Source organism: Rutilus rutilus, assembly GCF_951802725.1.
Source record: "Rutilus rutilus genome assembly, chromosome: 15".
NCBI classification, from domain to species: Eukaryota; Metazoa; Chordata; class Actinopteri; order Cypriniformes; family Leuciscidae; genus Rutilus; species Rutilus rutilus.
The window spans coordinates 30,330,250-30,356,801 of NC_140220.1; the positions used below are offsets into that span (position 1 = coordinate 30,330,250).

At 38.5% G+C, this 26,552-nt stretch overlaps 2 protein-coding genes across 2 annotated transcripts; both read left to right on the forward strand.

Moving 5' to 3' along the window:
- Positions 1-13,001: 13,001 nt before the first annotated feature.
- foxq1b (forkhead box Q1b) lies at positions 13,002-14,463 on the forward strand. Its single transcript, XM_084432882.1, has one exon. The coding sequence runs from the start codon at positions 13,096-13,098 to the stop codon at positions 14,026-14,028; it is 933 nt and encodes a 310-aa protein (XP_084289008.1). The 5' UTR covers positions 13,002-13,095; the 3' UTR covers positions 14,029-14,463.
- Positions 14,464-18,610: 4,147 nt separating this feature from the next.
- foxf2b (forkhead box F2b) lies at positions 18,611-21,505 on the forward strand. Its single transcript, XM_084432964.1, has 2 exons — positions 18,611-20,122; positions 21,023-21,505. Exons 1-2 carry the CDS (start codon positions 19,171-19,173, stop codon positions 21,199-21,201), a joined length of 1,131 nt encoding a protein of 376 aa, XP_084289090.1. The 5' UTR covers positions 18,611-19,170; the 3' UTR covers positions 21,202-21,505.
- Positions 21,506-26,552: the final 5,047 nt, after the last annotated feature.

The window sequence follows — 26,552 nt, forward strand, 5'->3', positions numbered from 1 at the left end:
CTAACAATTTTAGTAAATGTAAAACGCCAACTGTTACTTTTGATTTCAGGGGCAGATTATCGATTGATATAGACAAATTTTCGTGCGGCTCCTTGGATAATCACTTCAAAACACTTTAAAATAGGCAACTGTTTTTACGACGCAGTAACGGCTCAGTGGCTCTGTTGGCAATAGCCTACAGCATTGAACATTCATTCGATGCTAAGCGCTCAGGTCAGGAGTCATATAAAAAAGGTAAAATAACGGCATGGTTGCTTCAGCGAATATGTTTATATATCACATTCGGACGTTAACACTATTGGTTAGTCAGGGAGAACATTCTTTTTTAATCTCAAAAGACCATTAACCTTTTAGTGCCGCTCACCGGACATTTCATTTCCGAACTCCAGCAATACATGAATGAAGCAACGTAAGGAAATGTTGGCACAGTCACGTTTATCTGTGTCGGAGAAAATTGAACTCGATTTTTCCACTCACATTTACCTTTTGAACGGCAGTGGAACTTGCAAGAAGTAGCCTAATGTAGGCTAATATCTTTTTCGTTTTCTGGGTTGCATGATTCTTGACAGAGAGTCCACAGTTACATTTTCAACAATGCACAGTGTTTAATTTCCTTAATGATCTAATTATCTGTTTTGGTATCTGAGTCTGGTTTGATGGGCCTATACGTCGTGATACAATGGCTTTGCTCCATTCCAAGGAAGGAATCAAGGCACGTCCGAATCCAATGTTAGCTTCACATCCATGTCTCCTGAGAATGAGAAGGCATATAGATGTATCCTTCGCAACATTTGAGATCCCACAATCCTGTGCGTTCCATTCCGCGACAAAAAAGATGGCGTCTGATTGCCTAGTTGTGGTTGGTGATTAGTTTGTGTGTAAATGTCACTTTTTAAATGTGGCATTTCACAAATAATTTTGTGTAAATGCATAAAATATCACTTTTTATGTCATTTCTAGTGAGAAATCACTATTGTAGTGATTAAAAATTGCTTAGTTATGACTGACGCTCTCTCTATTTTGCTGTAGATCATACCGTTATGCTGCCTCAAAAATCACTTGAGTGATGTACCAGTTGCTGCCTGCACAGTCATTGCCTGATAGGGCAGTGAGGCAACAGGTCCGCTGCCTGAGTTTACGGATGCAGCCACAGGTAGGAATACTTTTTTCCAAAAAAACCAAAAAAACAAATTATATATATTTATTACAATTTGTTAGGATTATGTTTCACATTGACGTAGCCTACTTAGCAGTCTCATTCAGTAATACAAAACAAATAGGGCCTACATGCACACACACACAAAATTAAATGTCTGAACATGACAAGTTTCTGACATTTGTCTTGAGAAGAAGCATGCATTTGAAGTCTTTTGATCCCTCAAAGTATTTCTTTATTTCTAATAGGGATTTAGAGATTTTCATTAATATTCAGAGTTTTCTTAAGAAGGTCCAGCTTCTTCAATCATATTTCTTCACTGATCTTCAATTGAGAGCCTGATTGTTGTTTTAGATGTTTGTTTATTTCATGTGGAAGAATATCACAGTAAACAACTGCAGTGCTAGAGAAATAAGCAGGATGAATCCAGATAAATTGGGCCCCTTTTTTGAAAACACAATTTTTTTATACAGTATATGCATTGCACATATAGATTAGAATTTATTATATACACTTATTATGTTTTTTTTTTTAAACATACATTTTGCTATGTGCACAGTAACCAATCCCAAAACCTTGTGGGTAAATATCTTTTGTGGCAGTCATTGAAACAACCGAAATCAACAAGAGTCTCAATCTGAAAGAGCGAACAATTAGCTAGAGAAGTGGATCTCAACCTTATTGTCCACAACAATATTTGAAGGCCCTTCCCACTCACAATTTCTACCCAATAAAATATTTTAGAGCTTAGCATAACTAGAAAGATGTATGTTCATTATAAAAAAAAAAAACCAAATACTAAGGAATATCTAGATATTTTAGCTTATTTTAATGCTTGTTTTGTCTCATTTTAAATAATTTTAAGTAATCTTGAGGCCCCCTTGGAAGTTTGTTGAGGCCTCCTAGTTGAGATCCACCAACCACTGAGAGAGAGCTCTGATTTATTTATTTTAGGCTCAGTCTGTTTATAAATGAATACATTTCACTGCTATACTTTAGACCAGATGAGAGGAGAATCTTGGTGTTTTTGTGCATATATCTGGCCTATATCTGAGCCTTTTGTACATGTGCAAATGTTGTTCTCTCTGCAGAATCTACAGGCCACCTAGGAGTTTTGTTTATGGTAGCACGCGCCAGGGCTGCCGGAACTCAGCGCGAGCCCTGCTTGAATTTGTTTAGATGAAGAGGGAATGGAGTGCCTTGTAAGAGGGGTCTGAGAGGGAGAGCATTAAATTGAAAACATAATTCTCTGACACAGTGTGCAAGTCCTTGCAAAATGCACACAAAAAGAACTATTTCAAGTTTTTTAAAAAGTGCACGAGAGGGAATGTTGTTTTTTTGCCGGCACGAGATGTTTGGAAATTCTGGAGAAAAATTAATCATGGTTTGATTGCTTGATCAACAATGCTACTATAAACCATTGTGACTTCTCTGAGGGTTTCGTGCGACGCCCTTTTGTTCGTCCCTGTGTGCTGTGAAGTGTGTTTGTAAAACAACCTAAATAGTTCTCGCGCAACCACGGAGATTGCAATCTCGCTCCAGGCGTGAGGGTTCTCCTGAGCGAGCCGGCTTCTCTTGAGAGCTGGATGGCTTTTCTCCACTGCAAAAGTCAGCATACTTCATTGGTAAAAAAGCCCACACCGGAGAAGGCAAGCCGATATAGTGCTGCTATCTCTGCTTGTTTCCAAAAAAATGTAATAGATCATTGTGTGTGGTTAGACAACAGGTATGAGTTTAAGTTTGGTTTTTTTGACCTAGGCGTGTATCTGTGTATGTCTGAGAGAGAGTGAATGAATAAAAATGAATTAGAGAACAAAAGAAAGAAAGTGAGAGAAGTGTTTCAACAGGTGTAACTGCCTGGTAACCATCTTCTTTAGGCTACTCAAAATATTACTCTGGAAAAGACTTACAATGCCTAACACCACAGGAACATCCGTTATGTAAGTTACAAAAGGTTTTCTTATAAATAACAAGTAAAACAAGTTAGCAGATAAGCTTATTAGAATGATCTCTGTCGGATCATGACAATGTATAGTCTGCTGACAGAGTATAATGACTGCTGAAAATTCAACTTTTCAGGATTAACAGGATTAAATTACTTTTTAAAATATATTAAAACAGAAAAGAGAGATTTTAAAGTGTAATAATATCATAATATACAGTTTTTTTGTGTGTATTTTTGCAGCGTGGGTGAGCATATAAGAGTATATACTTCTTAAAAAACATTAAAGAAATCTTGCCGGCTCCAAACCTTTGACAGTAGTGTATGAGCACACATTCATGGATATATCAGACTCCATAAAAAAAAAAATACCATAACCTGATAATTATAAAAAATATCAATTTACTTTACAGAAACGACACTGCATATGGCAATTCTGTCGGTAAAGTATGACATATTACACTTCAAAATTCAATATCGTACTCTTCATATCTTACGCAGTTGTTTCTCAAGTGAATTGATCTAGTTTGAACCAGGTTTTTAAATGTATTGGGCACTCAGTTACCAGCCAAACAGACTGAATGAGCCTCTGAGGCTACAGTGACATCCAAAAGATAAAAGTGTGTGGTGAAGCCCAACCGGCCACCACACAAACTTTATCCTAGGAAATTCCTTTAAACGGTACCCACAAAAGTAGCAATGTCATGAGTTTCATGCTCGCACACTGGGTCACAAAGTGCACCTAAAACTAAAGACCGAACCCAAGGGGGCACGACCAGCTGTGTTCCTGCAGTGACGTGAATAATGCAAGTGACCTAGGGGTGTAACGGTATACATGTATTCGTCCCGAACCGCCACAATACGGACGACTCGGTGCATCAGTCAGATGACGAATACAGTCAGTCACAGCCGATCCACACTCCAATCCAGAAGGGGGCGCGCACGGTAATGCAACGCTGTTTGCTAACCGCCACAACAGGAAAAAAGAGCAGAGGAAGAAGAGACAATCTATGCACCAACCCAAAACAAGGCCCTGTCCCAAATGGCACTTTCGGTCTTGTGGACTTACAATGGCTGCCGCGTGTCCGTTAAGTCCGTGAGACCGTAGGGTGTCCCATTTGTCATTTTAGGCCTCAGAAGGGTGCTCGCGAGCGCCCCCTTTGTGGTCGATATGCACCCTCGATGCGCACTTTTGCCGAGCCCGCACTGATGCGGACTCCGCAGCAGACTTCTTCTCGACAGTCAAAGCGGCATTACGTCACGAAATTGCGGACTCGTAGGAAGACCACGAGTGCTTAGGGTGCCATTTGGGACAGGGCCCAAGAGTTCAGATGGCACGCAAGACCTTGCTAGTAGCTTATATGCGGAGTTTCGAATCATTTTTGTGAAGCACTCCACAAACTTCACAGAATGGAAACTGGGATGGCCTAAAGCGGCATCATGTTTGTTTTCTTTATTTTACAAAAGCACAATGTTTTGTTTTATTGCATGCACACAAATAAAAATAGACCCTTTACAGTTTCGAATTATCTCGTCTTACTCTTATCTGTATGACCATAAATGACAGAGTATTTTAAGTTGTTTACGCTGTTATAATGAGAAAAAATCATTTTTGTGCCGATCTGTGACATTGAGGTCTTGCAACAATCCACTGATGAATCAGTGTCCTGGAAATGGGGAGCCTCCGGTGCTGCTTCACTCGCTGTATCCTTGTGGAAATATAAAGTATAGGCTCAGATGTAGATGCCACTTTTTTCTCCTTCTCGCTTCAATCGCACGATTTCTTGAAAAAGCGTGATATTAAACTTTGTGCATCCGCAATTGTCATGTAAATCACATGTAAATTAGGGGGGACTTGGCCCCCCCGGCCCACTCATGCAAAGACATATTAAACAACATTTTCCAGATGTGCTAATACAGAGAATACAGGAGTGCAAAAACAAATCTCTGCACTAGTTATATTTTTTATTGTTCTATTTATTTTGTACTTTTATAACACAAGATATGCTTTTCAGTTTTGTAGCTGAGACCAAATACCTTTTGCTTTTTATCAGCCCTACACAAAAAAGCAAGAAAAAAAAAAAGCATGACCTATGCAAGAGTGCATTCTGTTTACTGCTTGCTTAGTGCTTAATACAATAAAGGAGGCTGTACTGTGCCAACTACCTCAGGGGGGACTAAATGCCGCTAGATGGAACAAACTGTAATTTGCACTACTGTCTGTTCAAAATAAATGAAAAGAAACCTATAGCATTGGGGACTTCTGTGTACCATTACACCCCTAAAGTGACCCATTTGTGAAGACGAAATTAGTGTTTACAAACAAATGCTTGGCATTGATACTTCTGTGTTCAGGCATCCTGCTTTATAGTGCTGTGAAAAAAGCTGTGTGAGAGCTGATTTGTCTGGTAGGCAGGTCACCATGAATCTGTGGTCTTTCAGACATGAATAAAGGTGTATGAGACAGAGCCAAAGTGGGGTAGCTGACTGGGGTTTAATATCTTGTACCTAACAGAAGGAATATAGAAGAATCTCCAAGTGCCCAACCAAAGGGAACACTAATCACAATAATAGTGACTTCAAAGTAACAAAACCATTTTTGGGAAACAAAATCAATTTCTGTGAAATTCAGCCGTATTGATGATCTAACAACATTTTGACTTTGGAAACGGAATGAGTGAAACTAAAGAGAAAGGTAACTGCAGAAGTGGGGGGAAATTAGTGAAAATTATTTTAACAAACTCCTTTTTGGCTTGACAAAATGGTACTCATACAAATCAATTTATCTCATAGGGTTTTCTGAATAACGTAGTAATGTGTTAAAGTCAACTAAAAAGTGTCAAGACACAGTGCAGAACAGGTGACAAAACATTTTCTGTTGGCATTTGATTGCATTATTTAGTCTCACCTTTAGCTGAACTGTTTTGTGTAATGAAGTGTTGACATGAGCCAAGAATTCCACATCACTTTCTCTCTTCTCCACACGCACACAAACACATGCTCATACACACTCACAGACTATACAAAAATGTTTTTACTTGCATAACAAGGCTCACGAAAGACCCTGGTTTGAGTCTGGCCTGGGTCATGTCCTGATCCCATTCCTCTTTTCCTGTCTACATGCACTCCAATGTTCTATAAAATAAAAGTATATAAAAAATTAAAGAGTATATATAGATAATAAATAAAAGTATGTACATATATATATATATATATATATGAATGTGTGTGTGGGCGTATGTATGTGTGTGTGTGTGTGTGTGTGTGTGTGTGTATCAACTTCCTGCTGTAAACACCCTCCGTCCACCAAGGTATAGGCCTGACTAGCGGGACTATAGTCACTGCCGCTGCAAAACACTGCCGGTAGAACTTGTACTTTAGACAAAAGGAAAGTGTACACAAAAGGAATGGAAAACATTATTCATAAAGAGCAGTTATCTTGCACATCATTCATGGTGATTATTTTCAGCAGGGCACAAATGTATCTGTGTGTGTGTGTGTGTGTGTGTGTTAATGGATCGATGTTGAATTACCCTGTTCTTTCTGTAATCTGCATCTGGAGATCCGTTTGCTCCAATGTTACTTCCTCTGATTAATAACCCAGACAAATATAAATGAGTAACACTGGATCAATACAGGACTATATTGACCAACAATAGCATCTGCCACTTTATTGAGTGTACTTCAAGGGATAGTTCAACCAACTATGTCATCATTCACTCATATTTATTTGGTGTTCCAAATCTGTATGATTTTATTTCTTCTGCGGAACACAAAAGAATATATATTTTTTTACTATTTAAGAACTGTTGTTTGTTCATACAATTAAAATCAATGGGGCCCAAAACAACAATGGTTGGATCCCAATGACTTTCATTGTATGGACAAATTTTCAGTTTCGCAATTTAAAGAGCATGTTGATGTATTTTGTAGAAAAGTTTATTGCCGTGATGTTAATCACAGTAAGGACAGTTTATCATTTAATCACACATTTTTCTGCATGTGCTTCAAAACAGATTTAAACTATGTATTAATGTAACAAAATATGAATATCAAACACCCTCTCTGGTTTCTTTTACAGTAAATCACAGCAGCAGCAAAGCGAGGGCGGGGTGTGTCGTGCGAAGCACAGTGCGTGAGGAGGGCGAGCGTTTGGATCCCCTTTCAAGTTTAGACAAAGACAGCAGAACGGCTACGCTCGCCAGGTAAACACAGATCCACCGGCAGACCATAAGGGTGGAGGGTGGGGGGAGCTTGTTGCTTACATTTCTCTTTAAAAAATGACTCCTGCACAGCACAGAGTGGAGTTAAAGCTGTCAACACGTGACATAGAGTGCAACTCATATCAGATAATCCAATATCAGATTTTTTTTTAAAGAAAATACCTTTTGTAATGTTTTCTCCGGGCTGCATGCAAGCAGAACTGCCGTAGCGTGTGAGGAGCAGCGATAAAGAGCTGAGGACCGTCTAAATCAGCGTGCGACAGAGATGGTTTAAACACGATGTTCTCTTCTACATCCTAAACTTGTCATCCCGCCATCTTGATCCACAAACTAATGGATTATTGTAGACCCACAACAATTCCGTTTAGTCCTCACCTTACTGCTGTGCAACCACAATAACTTTAACAGATTTTAGGTTAACTCTTTCACACATACATCACCTCTCCATAACCTCTCTGTAATAACAGTGCTTGCCTACCCCTGTATGTTTGTTTATTTTTCTTTTACTGGTTTGGCAAGTTAACATCACCTCAGGTGAAAGCCCTCGGTGAGCGTCTGTGAGCTTTAAAAAGTGCAGAGAAAGGCCACATACACACTGAACAGACAATGGGGGCAGACGTTTTGTTGTTAAACACATGGCTACTCTCAGTAGACACAGGAAATCACAAAGTTTACGTGTTTCGGATTCCTCTCACATGAATGCACACCCACATACACACAAGCCCATTAGAAATCCGACCCAGAGTCATGATTGCTCTCAAAAACGGATCTTTTATATTTTGATATTTTATAAACGCCAAAATTGTTTAAATGAAATCTTTAAATATTACAGTTTTACTGAATCTCAATAATGGATGGTAACAATATAAGAGGGAGAGAAGGAAGAGTATGTGTAAAAGAAGTGGTGAACAAGGAGGATGAGGACGAGGAAGAGCAGGTGTGGAGAATGTTGTCAGGGCTGGATCTGGCTTTAGGGTTTTTCCCTTTGCCTGCAAAGATGATATTGTCTGTGATGTGGACAAAGTCCTCCGGCCGGACCCAACATGAAGACATGATGCTGAAGCAGAATCAATCTCTCATTGACCTTGATTCTGCAGTTGCACAAATCTCCTAAGTGACTGTAACATGCTTTTCATTTAGAGTTTTTTACTGTAACCTTTTTGGCTTTTGCAGTTGGGTCACTGTATTTTCACAGTATGCAAGAGCTGAATATACAGACATTCGATGGGCCTACTATACAATATCCATTACAATACTACACTTGCAGTGCATACAGTATACCATTTATTCACCTTACTACTGTACGTTGTCATTACTATACTTTTTTCGTTTTTTAATTGGAAAATTTGTTTACTTTGTTACAATATGCTTTTTTTTTTAATGTAGTGTCTAACGAATGATCTGTAGTGTTTATAATTTTGGCTCGCTGTGTGTATGATCTGAAAGCATTGTTTGATTTTGAGCACAGATCAAATGCTTTTGAGGCAATTGTTTGATTTTGCCAGAAGATGTGGTTTGAAAATTTGGTTTTGTGTTAAAGGTTTTGAGAAAGTGAGTGATGGTTTCAAGAAATGTGTTTTAGCAATTCAGAAAAACTGTCAATTCAATTCAATCCAATACACACTTTTAAGCACTGGAAGCAAACGGTTTAATACCAGCAAGTACTCGATAACATGAAGGGTTTAGTTCCTCACTTGTTGATTCACTCATAAACTGAAATAAACGTTCTTATTTTATTTTTTATTGTCAGAGACTCAAAACCACATTCAGAGACCAGCTTCTAACATGACACCGTGCACCTGCAATCCTTGCAACTCTGTCACGTTATACACTTTCTGTCACAAACACACTCTAAACCAGAATTAGGTTTCACACTTCATAGCGATAAAACGCCTCTCGCGCTTGCAGACGTAAACACATATCCACTCAACAACAAACACACAACTACTCATTGTATCAAATTACACACTTGGAACAAAGATAACAAAAACCGAACCTAAGTGGGAGGAAGGAGAAAATTTAAGGAATTCATTAAGAAAAAAAGAAAGGGAAATGCGAGGTTCAGCGTATAGCATGAACCAAACGAGGCATAAAACAGGTGCGTGTTCTCTCATGACAGCTCTGTAAAGGGGTGTCTTTGGGATGTAATCAAATATGAAATACTTTTCACACACATACAAACACCGGTGCTGCCACACACTGCTATACGATCCAAAGCCTCTGTGATAATGAGAGCGTAGACTCGGCTGCGGTATCATTTCTCTCGGCTGTTAGCTCAGCGGTGCGCTAACATCTTACTGTCATTTTATGTGCCAAAGCTAGAATGTTGTAGTAATCATAGCATCTGGTGGTGGTTAAATGGTAATCCAAATCTTAAGTGATGATCCATGAGTGGTATTACCCACTGACATGACCTTCGTCAACTATGTGACCTTGTAAGCACTCAATCCCATTAATCATCTCTAATATGTGTGGTATATGCTGCAAGTCACTTTGGAAATGTTGTGAGTGAGTGTGTGTGTGTGTAAAAAATAGACATTTTGACATTTGCTACAAGATTAAACTAAATCTTGCATTTAACATCTAAATAAAACGCAGACAACCAAACAAATTCTTGAAATGCTTGATGGCTTCGTCAGTATTTAAAGTTAAACAGATAAGAGCAGTGTAGATCAAGTGCTGGATCCTATCTAAACACAGAAAGAAGATAAAATAGATGACTTTGAACTTTTTGTGTAGAGAAAGATCATGACACCTGCATTTAAAAAAAAAAAAAGATAAACCACACGCACACCTGTGCACACACACATCGCATCGCATCGCAGACAGAAGGCCCGAACTTAAAGTTATCAGATGGTCACTGAAGCTAAACACAACAGGTATGAGGAGAATGATCATGTCACAAAGAAAGACAGCTGGTGACTTTTGCAGGCCCACGGAATCAAATTGCCAACCATTTAATATGTTCTCTTTCTATTAGTGTTCGATTACATTTTTAAAAAGTAGAAAGATTCGTTTACATGCCCTTTAAATTTCAAGTTTCAGGCCTGCTCAAGTGTTCAGCCGGCTGGAAATCATTTTGTCTTGGAATGGAAAGGGAAAGGAGTAAGCACAGGGCCGAAACTCAATCTGACTGCAGCGGTTTGGAGCCGCACACAGAGCCAAACTGCTAAATTCATATTTATTTGAGTTTCTGACTGGTGAAGCAGTCAAGGCCTTTAAATATATCCAGGGATATTCCAATACATTTTGGTCTCTTAAAAGAAATGTGGCCAGCATCTTACATCAGGACATCATTTATTTCAAGACCATTCATCAAAGTAAAAGTCTTTGTTGTTTACAAATGAAGTTGATCTGTGTTTCGTGTGTGGTTTATGCGAGTAGATTTAGCAAGTCCTTTTAGTTTTAAAATGGATGATTTTTACAAAAGTATGGTTTACATAATGAAAATAGTTGGCCTGTGACAATGGAGGTCTGTAACCTTTTCATTGGATGAGTTTAGCAGTATAATAAATGTACGAGTTAGATTAGAACTTATTTTACGCTTATGTATAAGCACCCCAGCCAAACTAATTTATCTACCTCTGATCTCACACCTTAAAGAGATATATCATCATTTACTCACCGTCATGTCAGTCCAAACATGCGCGGAACACAAAAAGAAGATATTTTGAGATATTTAAGAAGATGTTATGAACTGTTTTTGTTCATACAATGAAAGTCAATGGGGTCCATTTTGTTGTTTTGGACCCTAGTGTTCTTCAAAATATATCGTATGTGTTGTGGAAAATAAAGCTACGGTTACCGAGAACCTAACAGTAACACATGCTTAGACTGTCTCCATGGAAGACTATATCATTTGTGTATTTGTGTCTGTGTATGTGTGTGTTTATAGACACACACCACAAGTCGCACAGGCTTGCTTGCCTGCCCCATGAACCCAGAAAATTACACACACCATCGGTGCACAAGAGAATGTTTTGGATTCACTCGAAGAAAAAATATCCCAAAGGCTTTATAGGTGTGGTTCAAAAGACAGTTAAATGATTATCACTCACCTATAGGGCATGTTAGGAACTTATGAAATTTCATGACCTTTCACTGTGCCTTCACCTCTGGTGAGAGAATGAGAGAGTTTTTTTTATACAGGTGTTGTTTGTTGCCTTCTATTTTTTGTCATATTCTCTCTCTGGCCTGTGTGTGATCTCCGTGGCGCCCTTCATATACGTGGCCCTCGTCCAAGCTCATCTAAATTGCGGTAAACTTCCCCATTCTTTCAAAAGTCAGCAACTGCCATGAGCAAATTGTTTCATTAAACATGTAAACTCAGTTTACAAAGAGTGATCGTGAGTGACACGTTGATGTCAGGTATTGGGTGCGTCAGAATCAGGTTTGACATTCCGCATACCGTGGCGAGGTCACCTTACCAATTTCACAGTTCAAATGAATTAGCATGTTCGCTTTGTCTAGCAAGTGTATTTATATACAGTGAAAAAGAAGAATGGGGAAATCAACTTATAATCTCAGCAATAACTGCTTATCATATCCATTAATCTGATGATAGAATCGTCAAGGGCCATAATAAACCAAGATGTTGGTTATCAGCTTCTTTCATTATGTTTGTGAGGACTTTAAAATATATGGCCCTTACAAGTACAGCCAAACTTTCACAAAGGTTTTTCTATCATGGTGGGGATTTTTCACTGACATTATTATAACAGTTTTAACTAAACCCTTTTGGATTTTTGTTTTCACATTAACGTACAATATTTAACATGTTTATTAAGCTGTTTTCATTGTGGGGGCCATTGGCGGGCTCCCACAATGTAGGTGATTTCAGGTTTTATAGGCTATCCTTGAACTTTTTAAAAGGTACATTTAAATAAATAGGCCTGTAAATAATTAGAAGCCTTCAAATCATTTTATGATGACTCATTTCCTAAAATACACATGCCTCTAACCATTAGGGGCAGACGTGGCCTAATGGTTAGAGAGTCAGACTGTTAACCCGAAGGTTGTGGGTTCAATTCTCATGCCCTTGAGCAACACACCTAACCCCTACTCACTCCCCTGGTGCCACAGGCTGCCCACTGCTCCGGGTGTGTGTGTGTGTGTGTGTGTGTGTGTGCGTTCACTACTGCTTGTGTGTGCACTAACTTGGATGGGTTAAATGCAGAGGACAAATTCTGAGTATGGGTTTGCATTCTTGGCCTTCACATGTCGATTTCACTTTCATGTACAATGAAATGATGTTTTAGATTTAAATTTAAATATTAACGAATCTTTTTCAATATTAAGAACCAATTTGAAGTCATTTCAACTTAAATTACATTAAACTGACTTAAAAAACGAGTATTTTGATGAGTTAAAGCAATGTAAAAACATGTTGTCATAACTTATTTATTGAGCGTAATCATTTTTAATAGTGAAATGTCCTCACAGGTTATTTTTGAGAAAAGAAAAGAAAGAAAATAGAAAAGAAAAATCCTCACGACTGCTCACAAACCCCTCGCACTCTATCCGTGCACTTATACGGGGGCAGGTGAGCATCTCTAAATCCTTAACTCGCGTGAATGTGTTTGTGATTGATAGGTCTGTCCTGTAAGCCCCGCCCTCGTGGGCCGTCCTTGCAGAGCGATTAGCCTATATTAACGCCGCCGGTGTATTCCGTTCTGAAATACAGAAGCGTTTCTCCCGAAAGTGTTGCTCAAAACAAACAGCAGAAGACTTTAATAAAAAAGCTACTCGGTTTAAAGTGAAAGAGGCGCCTTACAATGAAGTTGGAGGTTTTCTCTGCGAGTCGCCTTGTGGACAAGCCTCTGGACCTGTGCAATGACATGGATGTGAACGTGGCTTCACCACTGTCCACGGAGGAGGAATTGGGCTCGGATGGAGACTGTTCAGCCAACAGCCCAGGACCAAGTGCCCCCGTTTCGGACGGGAAGGCGAAACCATACACGCGTAGACCCAAACCACCATACTCCTACATCGCGCTCATTGCTATGGCGATACGCGATTCCAACACCGGCCGCCTTACACTTGCTGAAATAAACGAGTACTTAATGAAAAAATTCCCGTTTTTTCGGGGCAGCTACACGGGGTGGCGAAACTCTGTACGGCACAACTTGTCATTAAACGACTGCTTTTTAAAAGTGCTGCGAGACCCCTCGCGTCCGTGGGGGAAAGACAATTATTGGATGTTGAACCCACACAGTGAATACACATTCGCAGACGGTGTTTTCCGCCGGAGGAGGAAGCGCATCAGTAAGAAGAACTTGAGCAACTCGGAATCTCAGGAGCGCGCGCCAGCGGATGACAGCCGGCTCCCAGCGCGCGACGAAAGCTCCAAGTTTTCCAGCTCGTTCGCCATAGAGAGCATCCTCAGTAAACCGTTTATGCGGAGGGAGCAATGCACAGAGGACACGTGTTTTGGTACCAGGCTAATGTTGTCAGCAGCTCCGCACTTTCTGCCAGTCGTTATGGGCTATCCGCCGTCCACAGTGGCTCATGCGCCTCAGAGCGGATTCCAGGTCAGTTCTGAGGTGTCGAATGCCTTTCCAATCTACAGGTGTAATACGGTGGACATAACTAACATCAAACGAATGCAGGACATATCGAATCCCCTTCCGGGTTTGGCACATTCTCACACTACTACTGTCCAAGAGACTGGATATCACCCCTTCAGAATAGACTCTCTGCTGTCATGAAACGACAAGTGAACATGGCAATTTAAAGACATTCGCACGCTTAAACGCAATTTCTTTGGTGTTTGACACACCGGTTATGTGCATGGTGTGAAACGGTTTGTGTTTTGGGCCTATGTGTTTTTTTTTTATCGTGACTTTTAAGCCCAGCATGCACAAAGAATACATTACTGCAATGCTGCATGTTTGCTGTTTAGATGTCTTCAATGCCGCGCCAGTGCACAGTGTTTACTGATTCCATTTTCATTTCTTGTAAACGATGGCATAACCATGTCAATAATTAGACAGAATGTGTATTTAAATGTAGTTTGCTTCTTTGTAAAACTGTGTTGGGTGTCTGTGTAAATGTGATGGTTTGACTTTGTTCAGAGCTGTGCTCAGTCAGTTGGACAACATATGCAGTTGTACTTCGTTTCGTCAATAAAAGAAAACATGAGAGAAATTAGAAATTAGAATCATTATTCTTCTGAAACCATACCTTGAGTGTCACTTAGTTCACTGGTCATTGGACACGTCACTGGCTCTTGTCAGAAGAGCTTCATAATTAAAATGTTTTACAATGATTCTGACTTGCTGAAATGAATGTGCTACCAACAGTCATGCAAGGCACATGCAAACACTGAAACTGAGGGGTGGGGGGTTGAATTCTGATTGATTTGATGTACATTTTCGAAATATTAAACAGTTAATTGAAATTAGAGATATTAAAGTAAGAAAAAAAAAGAAGCATTGTCACGACAAATAGAATAGCGAAGTAACCAACGTCAACTGAGGAAGTAACCATGGCAACCGTACGCCGCAGTATCTTCTGTTAGGATAAACCAAACAATATGCAAAAATAGCCCACTTATTATCATTATGCAAAACTTTATTACTGATTCACATAACACACGGATAATCACAAAAATGTTCATTTAAATCGATATAAGGTCCCGATAATTAGATAGCTGACCCCAGCTTGCACAGTTCGCACACTGCTTAAATTTCCCATAAAGAAGTAGGCCTATACAATATTTTTTCATAATGTAAAATTACAAGGCCTGTCAACTGACCAACTTACTACATTTCAAAACAGTTTCTCTTCAAATGAAAAATCAACATATAGCCTATGCCTACTGCAAGCGTGAGTCATAAGCAGCCACACGCGCGCTCCCAAAATAAAAGTCTAATGTTAAATTCGAATAGGAACGCTTTTCTTGCCCTTTTCTATGCGTGCAGTTTAATATCGATAGGCCTACTAGTCCTATATAATTAATATAATAATTTAATATCGTTAATTTAAAAATAATATCGTAAGCAGTGATTATTCGGTTAAATTATAAACAATATAGCCTATAGGCCTATAGGTATATTTGCTGGCTGTTGATAGAAAATAATCTAAAATGCTTGCAGATGAATTGACTTCTATTTAAAATCACACAAATACTTATTCAGTAAAACTCTAATCTCAAACCTGCAAAGTAAGTAGTGATTATTAGGTTAAATTATAAACTTAATATATAATAGCCTATAGCCTAGGCTATATATTTGCTGGCTGTTGATAGAAAATAATCCAAAATGCTTGCAGATGAATTGACTTCTATTTAAAATCACACAAATACTTATTCAGTAAAACTCTAATCTCAAACCTGCAAGGTAAGTAGTGATTATTCGGTTTAATTATAAACTTAATATATAATAGCCTATATTTGCTGGCTGTTGATAGAAAATAATCTAAAATGCTTGCAGATGAATTGACTTCTATTTAAAATCACACGAATACTTATTCAGTAAAACTCTAATCTCAAACCTGCAAGGTAAGTAGCATAGGCTTCGACAAAAGGACAAATGGGACGTATTTAGAAATATATAAATCATTAAATAGAATAACCAATATAACCAATTTAACTTTTTACATTTATTAATTTATGTGTAGCCTATTTATTACTTTTTTACACGACAATTTTTTTTTTTTGATTGTGAAACATGAAAATATTTTGCGCTGTCCGCGGTACTGAAAGAGGGCCATCGCTTTACTTTGCAATTTTAGTCCTCAGTCACGTCATCTCCTTGGGTTGACAGCCCTGTAATTTTCAGGTCAAGGAATGAGGACCTGTCTTTCTCCACTTAGGCCTATATATTTGTTCCTTACTCCTCAATGAATGAATGAATGAATGAGTGAACAAACGAATTATTACTTAATTAATTAATTAATTAACGAATTAAGAGAATACTTTGTTGTATAAAGCGCCAAAGCAAACAATCAGTAGCCCTACAAAATGATACAAGGTGAGAGGAATCGAGACGCAGTAGCCTACGTTGATCGTACTTTATTGCAATAATATTAGCTATAAGATTAAGGAAAGCTCCCAAATTTATGTAGGCCTACTTCTGTGGTTATGTCACGTATATAACTCGCAAATCAGCATTGGTTTCTGCTGGCAACCTTTAAATTCTCACTCTTTTAAATGCTTGCCATTTAAGTGCGATGCTGCAACCTGCAGGTGAACTCGCGGAATGACACACACCTGTTTATGGAAAAACCGTTAGCTGAGAATTAAAATCTATCATGACCTGCAGCATTTCGGCTACAAGTGAAGCGCTCATTCGCAGGCTATAAATATGCAAGCTTGTCACATCAACAAGTTAAATAAACATACAGGCCCATGACGCTGTTATCTACACACAAAATGAAATGAAAATATACGGAACACATTACAATGTATTTTATCATACACTTCTTATGGTTTCGCTCATGCAGTGCAAGCACTGGCATCCAAACCAGATGAACGCACTGTAAAAAATGCTTTCATCAAACAAGATCAATTGTTTCCAACTTGCCCAAAAAAAAAAGAATAGCAGGCATCACATGAACTAAGTTTTCAGAATTCGTGGGATGAATTTTGCATATGGCTTATGAAGGTTTACAACTAAATAAATATAAAACATGATAAATAAAGCATCAATAGATAAAAAAATTTAAAAAACCATTATTTAGTGTCATTCATTAATATTCTCACTCTACAATTCTAATAATTTAGAGATTGTTAACGCCCATTTTCTGTAATAATTCAGTGGACACTTTACCCTAAAACATTTCATTAAAATTGTTTGATACTTCGCATTATAAGCACAAAATCGTCTCAGATCAAACTTGACTGGACCCTTTGATGCGTATTCGTTTGACAAAGAATAAGTCATAAATCTTGTTTACAGAGCCTCAATTAGGTCGGTAATGAAAATAGTTCAGTGAGTGTATTTGCGCAAGGGAGCACGATGCGTTCTTACGCACATACACACTCTTAGCGATGGCCTGTGTTCAAAGTCTCGTGCAGAGCTCGGTTTCCTCCAGAGCAGCCGTGGGTATCCGGGACTCGGCGGGGGTCAGGCGCTCAGCGGGCGGGGGAAACCCGCCGAAATACTGCTTATATAGCGCGGGAACATGTTTTTATCCACATCCTCACGGTAAGTCTAAACTAGGGCATTGTTGATTCGCTTTGTTCAAAAGAACACTTAAAAGAGTTGGGTGATTAAAAAGGGAGGGGAGAAAAAGAGCGCGAGAGATAACATATCCGTGCTATTTAAGTAATGCTGTTTTTGTGTCTTTATCGTCATAATAAACGGCAAATTATAATATAATTATAATTCAATAATATATGATTTTAAACATTTGTATGCTAATAAAATGCTGCCCAGTTTAAAAAAAACAAACAAAAAAAACCGGGGGCATTTCACAATTCGATTACATAGCCTAGCTAAGCTAATGTAAATTGTTATTTGCTCTAATTCTTTTCTCACATAGCCTAGATAATTATGTTTTTTTTCTCACATAACAAATATAACACTAATATGTAGGCTATTATATTTACTATATTTATATGTATTCATTAGAAGTTTACGTTTGTATAAATAAATCAATATTTATAGGCCTATACTGGTCTATATGAAGACTGCTGTGACCCTTCTTTGCTGGCGGAAGCTGTCGACGTCCAAATGGCTAATTGGCTTTTTCTTTTGTTAATGAACGCTGGACTCGAGGGATGTGCTGTGGCCCCGGGCCCGTAAGCTGATACTGGAGCGCTGTGTGTGGTATCCTACCCAAAGCTCTCAACAGAGACGACCTGCTTCCACTCGAGCCAAAGTCATTCCCATCTTCTCTCACTCGCCTCTCACTGATCGCTGTCTCCTCATTTGATGAAATGATTTATTTATTTTAGTTCTGCTACGTTTATGAAGGCCCCTAAAGCTCATTTAGATTTTTATCGTATTGACAGACCTCCAAGGCCATTAGAGGAATCCGTCCTATTAAAATTCGAGTCGCAAATGCAAATTCCAGAAAGTAGTAAACATTGGCATTGGCCTTGCTTTCACTCACTTGATAAGCTAAGATAATCTTTATTAAAAAAAATATAGAATTCTATTATACCCAAGTTTATTCCCATAAAGCGTGCAACACTCACTGACTCATTCAGGCTAAATGACCAAAACATGTTTTATAAATAATCCAGAAGAATAAGCATGCTCAAGCCAGAAAGATGATAATGATGATGATGAGAGACGAAGTTTGTTGTCGCATATAATGATAGATTGAGGGTCAGTTGATTTTGGTGGACAGTGTGCATGAGGCTCTAGAGAGAGAGAGAAAGAGTTGAGTTTGCTGGAGTCTTAGGGGTTTAAGGGGGTGGGTGAGGCGAGGAAGGAGGAGCAATTTGAGTGGAGAAAGCCGGAGAGAGTTATTGAGTGATTGGCTGTCGGGTTTTGTTTAGTTGAGGCGCTGCACGAACTCAAGACTTTCCATTTCGTTCTCAAAAAGGGATTACAGCCACCCGGATCCGCGCGGAGACAGTGGCAGAAAAAAGACCCGCAGTAAAACGTTGATAACGACCACGAATGTGCGTATTCCGTGGATGTTTTCTCTCAAACAGCAGGATTTTGACCACATCTTTAAACGCCAGGAAAAGTAGACAGTTGCTTTGCATAGAATGCTTGATTAAATAAGCATACGTTTTCGAATGAATAAGTGTCGTGTTTATAGGCTACTCGGTTGTTTGCTTGAACTCTATTGGTTTTTGAACATCTCAGTCTTTTGGAGTTTTGCTTTACCTTTTTCTTCTGTCAACGTCAACGTCTGTCAACGAGTTGTGTTCGTACGTCAGAGCGGGACAGATGACGACTGAGAGCTCCCACGGACCACTGCGGTCAACGCCCCCGATGAGGACCAGTCCAGCGTCCAGCGCGCTGCATCCAGGACTGATGAACTCCACAGGTAGCTTGGAGGACCATGACGCCGTGCCCAAAAGCAAAAAGCCTAATTCAGGACTGCGACGCCCGGAGAAACCGCCCTACTCTTATATTGCGCTCATTGTCATGGCGATTCAGAGCGCGCCGACAAAGCGACTCACACTCAGTGAGATTTACCAGTTCTTACAAACACGCTTCCCTTTTTTCCGAGGCTCTTATCAGGGCTGGAAAAACTCTGTTCGACACAACTTGTCTCTGAACGAGTGCTTCATTAAACTACCAAAAGGCCTTGGGCGGCCGGGTAAAGGACATTACTGGACCATAGACCCCACTAGTGAGTTTATGTTCGAGGAAGGGTCATTTCGGCGAAGACCGCGAGGGTTTAGGAGAAAATGCCAAGCTATGAAACCAATGTACAGAATGATGAATGGCCTTGGGTTCGGTTCCGCCATTTTACCTCAGAGCTTCGATTACCAAACTCCCTCCGGCGCACTCGCGTGCCATAGCAGTGGCTACAACCTGGATCTGTCTGGTAATGGTTATGAGTCAATGAGCAGCGGGCACCACGGTCACATGTCCCCCAGCTCCAGACATGGCTATATGGCTAGCTGTCCAGTGCCCGGGAACGGAGACTATGGCGCGGAGAGCAACACCAGCCCAGTTCCGTCCTCTACTGCAATAGCGGGAGCGCTTGATGGTCACTCGTCGTATTCAGAGAGCACGGCACTATGGGCTTCTTCCAGTTCTCCATACCTGAAACAGCCGTCTACAGTCACGAGCAGTTCTCCGTCCACAGGGCAGCATCCCGGGATATTCACCTACTCTCTGGAGCAGGGTTATATGCAGCAAAGTGCGAGAGACAACACAGACATGTCAGGTAACGGCAAGTAATCTCGGAAACATTTAGATGCCACCATTTTTTTTTTAATATATAACTTTTTTGGATAACTGTGTCTTTGTTACTCGTTACAATTTGTATAAATTGTGTATATTAGGCTACACGCAACTAACACTAAACCAAACCCTAGTCCTAACTTCAACCCTAAGTAAGCTACATTATGTTAATATTACTCAATATTCAATGTATAATTACACTGTAACAAGGACACTTCTAAATAAAGTGCAACCCTACTTTGAAATATTTTTATTTATTATATTCTGTAGCCAAAATCAGAATGAAAAGCACGATAGAAAAAAGAAAGATATCTCAAAATACCAAAAGGCATAATGTTTTACTTAAAAAGATTACTATAAACTGTACAAAATGTTTTGAGTTAGCTGTTGAATTCTATGCACTATGCAATATGGCTCAAATGACATCTTTTGCAAGATTGTTTTTACGTCCGACCACATTGTTATGTGTGGGGTAGCAAAATACGTTTATTTATACGTTTCTAAACAGCTAAAGGCGTTTATAATAATATAATAATTGTTCTTGTTGCTGTTATTATTATTTACAACCTAGGGTTCAAGAATCATTTTTCACGTCAATATAAAATATGAAGAAAAATGTGTGAAGCTCATGAAAGACAGTTTATTAATTTACATTTTTTAAAATAAAAATATGTTATTGAATATTGATGGAGAAACATAATTAGAAAAAAAAAATTGTAAAAGAAAATTGTTTGAATTACAAAACGTTAAAGGCAGATATGGAACATTTTACTCTAAATGTGGGGGTAAAAGCTTTACTCATATGAGCTGATAAATGTATTTTTTTAAATGTAGATTTTATCATGTGTATATTTATCGCATTGTGCATATTATCTGTCCCCAGTGGGAATATCGCGCTATCCGACACATTCTTCCCCAGTCGGAGAACGGAAGGACTTCATGTTGAATTTTAACGGAATTACGTCTTTCCATCCTTCTGCTGGTGGATATTATCATCACCATCATCATCACCATCATCACCATCAGAGTGTGAATCAAGACGTCAAACCTTGCGTGATGTAGTCCGCTGTTTGCGGAGCAAGTTGCACAAAGATAAGCACTTGGATAACTGTGAGGTAAAGAAAATTAATGAAGGATGAATTATTTTGCACTCATAAAGCGATTGGAAATAGGCCTATTTTCCAAAACAAGCCTCTGGCAGCGAGCGCATATGAAACAGCTAAACTCATGAAGTCATGGACGGACCATTTTATGTCTTGTGGTTACATTTCAATAGAGGTTGAATTAAGCACATTTAAGTATATATTTCACTTAATCTGTACAGTATAATGTGATGTGTGGAAGTTAGAAATAAAACATTTCAAGGAAAGCAGTGTGTTTTTTCCTATCTTCCTATATCCTATTTCCTATCTATCTAAGATTTACAGTAGGCTACTGCAAATTTGATGTGCTATGGGGATATTATGGCCAGGTGTCACAACATTACATCTCTGTATTTAATGTTTAATTGTTTAATGTTGATCAAAAACATAAACCGAATAATTGTGAATTATGTCCTCCAAACTTATATTCCTCTATCATCATATTTTGCAATATAGCGGTTGTGTAAACAAGCTAAATATACAGCGAGCCCGTTATATAATCAATAGCCTATTTTTAACCAAAGGTTATATTTTTCATACATGTAAGGTCGCGGTAAGTTGTCACACTTTTAATTTTGACAAAATAATTAAAAAAAAAAGGCTAAATAAAGAAAAAAAGATTTTGTATTTTTACTTTTTACATCTGCAGTTTCATTTAGTTTTTTTGCGTTTCATAATTTCATAACAACCATATAATATGACTTTATCATGTGTATAGTAGGCCTAGCTAATGATGTAAAATCTTTACTCTACAAATAGGAATAAGAAAATGAAATTAGGACATTGTGTAAAACGGTAATGGTACCACTTTTGAATAAGGTTTCATTTGTTAACCTTAGGCTAGTTAACTACATGAACTGACAATGATCAATATAGGCTACTTCTACAGCATTTATTAATTAATATTAATCTTAACATTTACTAATACATTTTTAAAATCAAAAGTTGTATCTGTTAACATTAGTTAATGCACTGCTACAAACATAAACATTATCAACTAACATTAACAAATGTTAATAAATGCTGCAAGAAATAGGCTATATTAGTTCATGTTAATTAATGTCTTAACTAATGTTAAAAATCGAGACCACAGCCTATTGTAAAGCGCTATCACGATCATTTAATATAGATTATAATTACATTTCCATTTACGACGCATGTACATTAGCCTATTTTGTGAACTGTTTAAATAGGCTTTCTTAATTTCGAATTTATTTATTTTTTCCGCTTGGCCAATATGATAAATTAGTCTACAGGTGTTATTCGAATAAATTAGGATATTTTTGATAAAACATTGTAATTGTAATTTCCCCCCGCAGCAAAGCAATGCACATATTTTGCATTTCCAATTTCATTTAGGCCTACTTCAGCAATGGCCCAAGGAATGTGACTCGTGCAAATGGAGAACGGAGATAATGCTGAACAAAATCAGTGTTTTTTTTTTTTTACCATCAAAAGCAAAAGGACACGGGTATTACCGTGAGAATGTCAAAAACAAGTTCGACTCATTTCAGAGTTGGTTCGGTTGATTGTTGGTGGCGCATCAGTCGAAGCTTTTGCACGGTCTTTTACCGCCATCTATCGGTGACTAGATGTAGCGACCTGTGAAATACACTCGACTGCCAGTGTTCTTCCTGATTGTATAAACAAAGCGGCATACCTGAGCGAATATTTGGAGAGGATAACAATGGACATTTGTAGTTACTAATAAACACTGATAATACTCACAGCTTCATTCATCCACATCAATCGCACCCGTATTCAAAACACAGTTATCATCCAAGAAAACACAAAGCATCGTTATTAAAGCATAGGCTACTGGAGGTATTTATATAGCACTTAAAATCACGACAATGTAAACATAGACAGAAAGAATCACTAGTGCATATGATAATTTGCCAAAGCTTGGGATAACTATTAGGCTATCTGGGGGTTAAAGCAGATCTGGAGTGCATTTTTCATTTCAACAAACAGGAAATTTGACAAAATAGATAGCCTATATTCAATCAATATTGTATATTATAATTAGTCAAATAAGATGTAATTGGATAGTGTGAAACAGTGACCACTCAGCGAAATGGAAATTATACCTTTTGGCCTGACCTGAAGAGTGGCTAAAATATTGTGATATTTCACAATGATAAAAATCCTGAATCAAATGATTCCTGAATTCATTTTGTCTTTCAGTTTCATACATGCCATGAAAACTGTGCACCAGATGTGTTTCTGTATAGAGCAAAGAGTTCGTTGCTGATTGACTGTTAAACAAAGACACATTTAGCCTATGTCTGTCTGAACATTTTGTAAATGACGTGATTTGCACAATACAATCAAAATTAAATTCAACAAATCAGCTTTCTGTGTTTTTTCCCGTACCAGTGCATTGCTAGCTCAGATTCAAAATAAAAAATTATAAACAATTCAATTAAAACGAACTATTTTATTGGACATTTTGAGATGCCCATTTCCCCCCCCCCCCCCCCCCACTAAGATGTGTTTTATGAACGAACAATGTACGCAGAACTTTTTATCTAATGTACAACAGATTCAGAGGACATCTACAAGGATTTTTGTTCATAATCTGGGATGAGAATGACTTTCATTAAAGAGCATTGGTCAGCGCATGTGTTTTAGCTCTTGCATATTTTGTTCAAAGGCCTCATATGAGACAGAATCTGGTATTGTGGTGGAGGATGGTGAGCAGAACAAAAAGCTAAAATGATGACCAGCAATGTGTTTATTACCATCAACAAAAACATTTAGGCCTAGCCTACAAGTCACAGATTTTATGAGTTCAGACGAAGAAATATAAACATTATAATAATATTATATATCATGACATTTTCAGTTTTAAAATGTCATAATAGTGCTAAAGTAAAATTGAGGGCAAATAAAAGACATTCCCCCTTTTTTCGTGTGTGCGTTTAATTGAAATTATGATCTTGCCTTCAGTTGTAGAGGGGGTGTAAGGGGTCCCCCTAGCGGCCAGAGCTGTTATCTCTATTTATATTTTTCATTTTATTTTTTCCATGTGAATCAAACTAAATACATTATTTTTTATTAGTATTATTGATATCTGATTTGGCCTATTTTTAGTGGGCCATAGGCTATCAAGACTTGGGATAATCAATGTTTGTGATAGTTTTTTAGTGGAAAGGAAATAAAATACAAGATTTTATAATGAATGATTTCTGATTACTGTTTTAAAACGCAATATCTCGTATAGCTAGTAAACGAAGAAAGAAAAAATAAACAATATTATTTACCCAACAAGTAGTCTATCCTATCAATATAGCATATTCAAGTTTTTTTAAATAGCATATTAATGTTGCGATGTTAGCCCTTTGGAACTTCCGCCAAACTTAGCCAACAAAATAAACACGCCCCCTTTTCCGCTTTTGGCGTAACCGTGTTCCCATTCAGTCGGTCAACTCGGTACAACACCATATCCCATAGTCATGTGTTGTACCGAGTTTCCCTCCTTCTGGGACCAGTAGTTAGGCTTTATGCATAACTCAACTGTATTGTCCTACCTGTCAAGCAAAAGCAAAGCAAGCTCTGCATCTGACCGCTTCAAAGCTCTCAGCAACTCCTTGAAAATCTTTACCCAAGTTCTTGCTCGTGTTCACACGCTTTGTTTTCTTGGCCCAGTGGCAACTTCCGGATTTCCATGTGGACTGCACGCTATGACAGTGAAAGAGCAAAAGTATTGACAGACAGCAAAGACATCAAAGGCTCTCTGATTGGCTAAACACGTAATCGAATTGTCACGGAGTTCCTAGACAATTTGACTCCAAACTCTCGTTTAAACTTGACAAAGACTGTGGACAACTGCTGTGACAAGCTCATGAGGGGCTTCGTACACCTCATGCTAAAGAATAATGCTGCTTCTATGCAGCTGGCGATGGAACATTCCTTTCAGTAAATTAGCTGATTGCATCCCTAACCCATTGGCTGTAGCTAACCGCACTGTTTGAAGAAGTTAGTGTGTGGTCTTGCCTGTTCGCGTGCAGCCTGACATCTGTGGACCAGTGCAGAGTCCCATTCTTCAAACGCAAAAGGAGCACCAGACATTCATTTCTTATTGAATGCTTCATTTGGCACCATTATGCAAACTGCTGACCTTATGAATGGACCATGAAATTAATATTCACAATAGGCTATAGTATAAACACACCATTTGTACCATAGCCTTATTTTCTAATAGGGCAACAATATAATTTAAATGTTTAACTACAAGTTATATATAAATGGGTAGATGATATGAACTGCATGGAATATTGGTAGGCTATATTTACACCGCAAGATCATTTAAAATTAACCAATATATTAAAATAATTTTTACAATTGTGAAAATGGTGAGACCGGTTATAACCTGATATAGCACACTATTTTTCTCTTATAATATGCATTTAAACCTCAAATCTGATATTAAAAAAATGGCACGTTGCACGTCAGCAACAGCATGCACTTATAGCATAGGCTATGCAGTGGCGGATTAAGACTATTTGGTACCCCTGGGCACTGACACCTAGAGTGACAGTCGTTGAGCGTACATCGACAGTGGGATGGAATGTGGGATAGAATAAGTGCACTAAATAACGTCCACTATGGTTTTGGACACCACTATAAATGGCTGTCCCTTCAAATAACGCGCTATTTAAGGGTATAGGGGGCGATTTCGGATTCAGCCCTGGAGTGCTAAATGGTGCGTTTCCAGTAGCCTAGCGCAGACGGAGCAGAGCGAGCGTTTTCAATATAGAAGTTTAGCTTCACGCTCACGCGCGAGCTTAAAGCTCTACTTCCATTGGAATTAATTGAAAACACTCGCTCTGCTCCGTGCCAGTGGACACGCTAGTGCAATATGGGCTTTGAAATGAAACGCGCGTGCTCACGCAGTATAATGTGAATCTGGCATCCACAAAAAAAACCCACTTAAAAATAATTTAAATAATAAACTTTCAACAAAACATTCAGGGAATTTAGAATATATAGCCTACCCATAGGCCTAGGCTAGAAATACGTTTGAGAATGAATAGCATGTTTTAAAAGAGAAAAAAATATTTGCGTGGTGCCCCCCTGGGCACTTGCCCAATTCACCATATGGTTAATCCGCCTATGGGTATATGCTAGGTAGTGTATGGCTGTTATTAGAAAACAAATTACCCAAAATGGGTGCTTGTACAAAATGGCCACAAGGGGGCGACCAAAGACAGAAACACATTTAGCAGGTGAATTTGGCCAACCAACAACAGACGCGCGCTACTCATT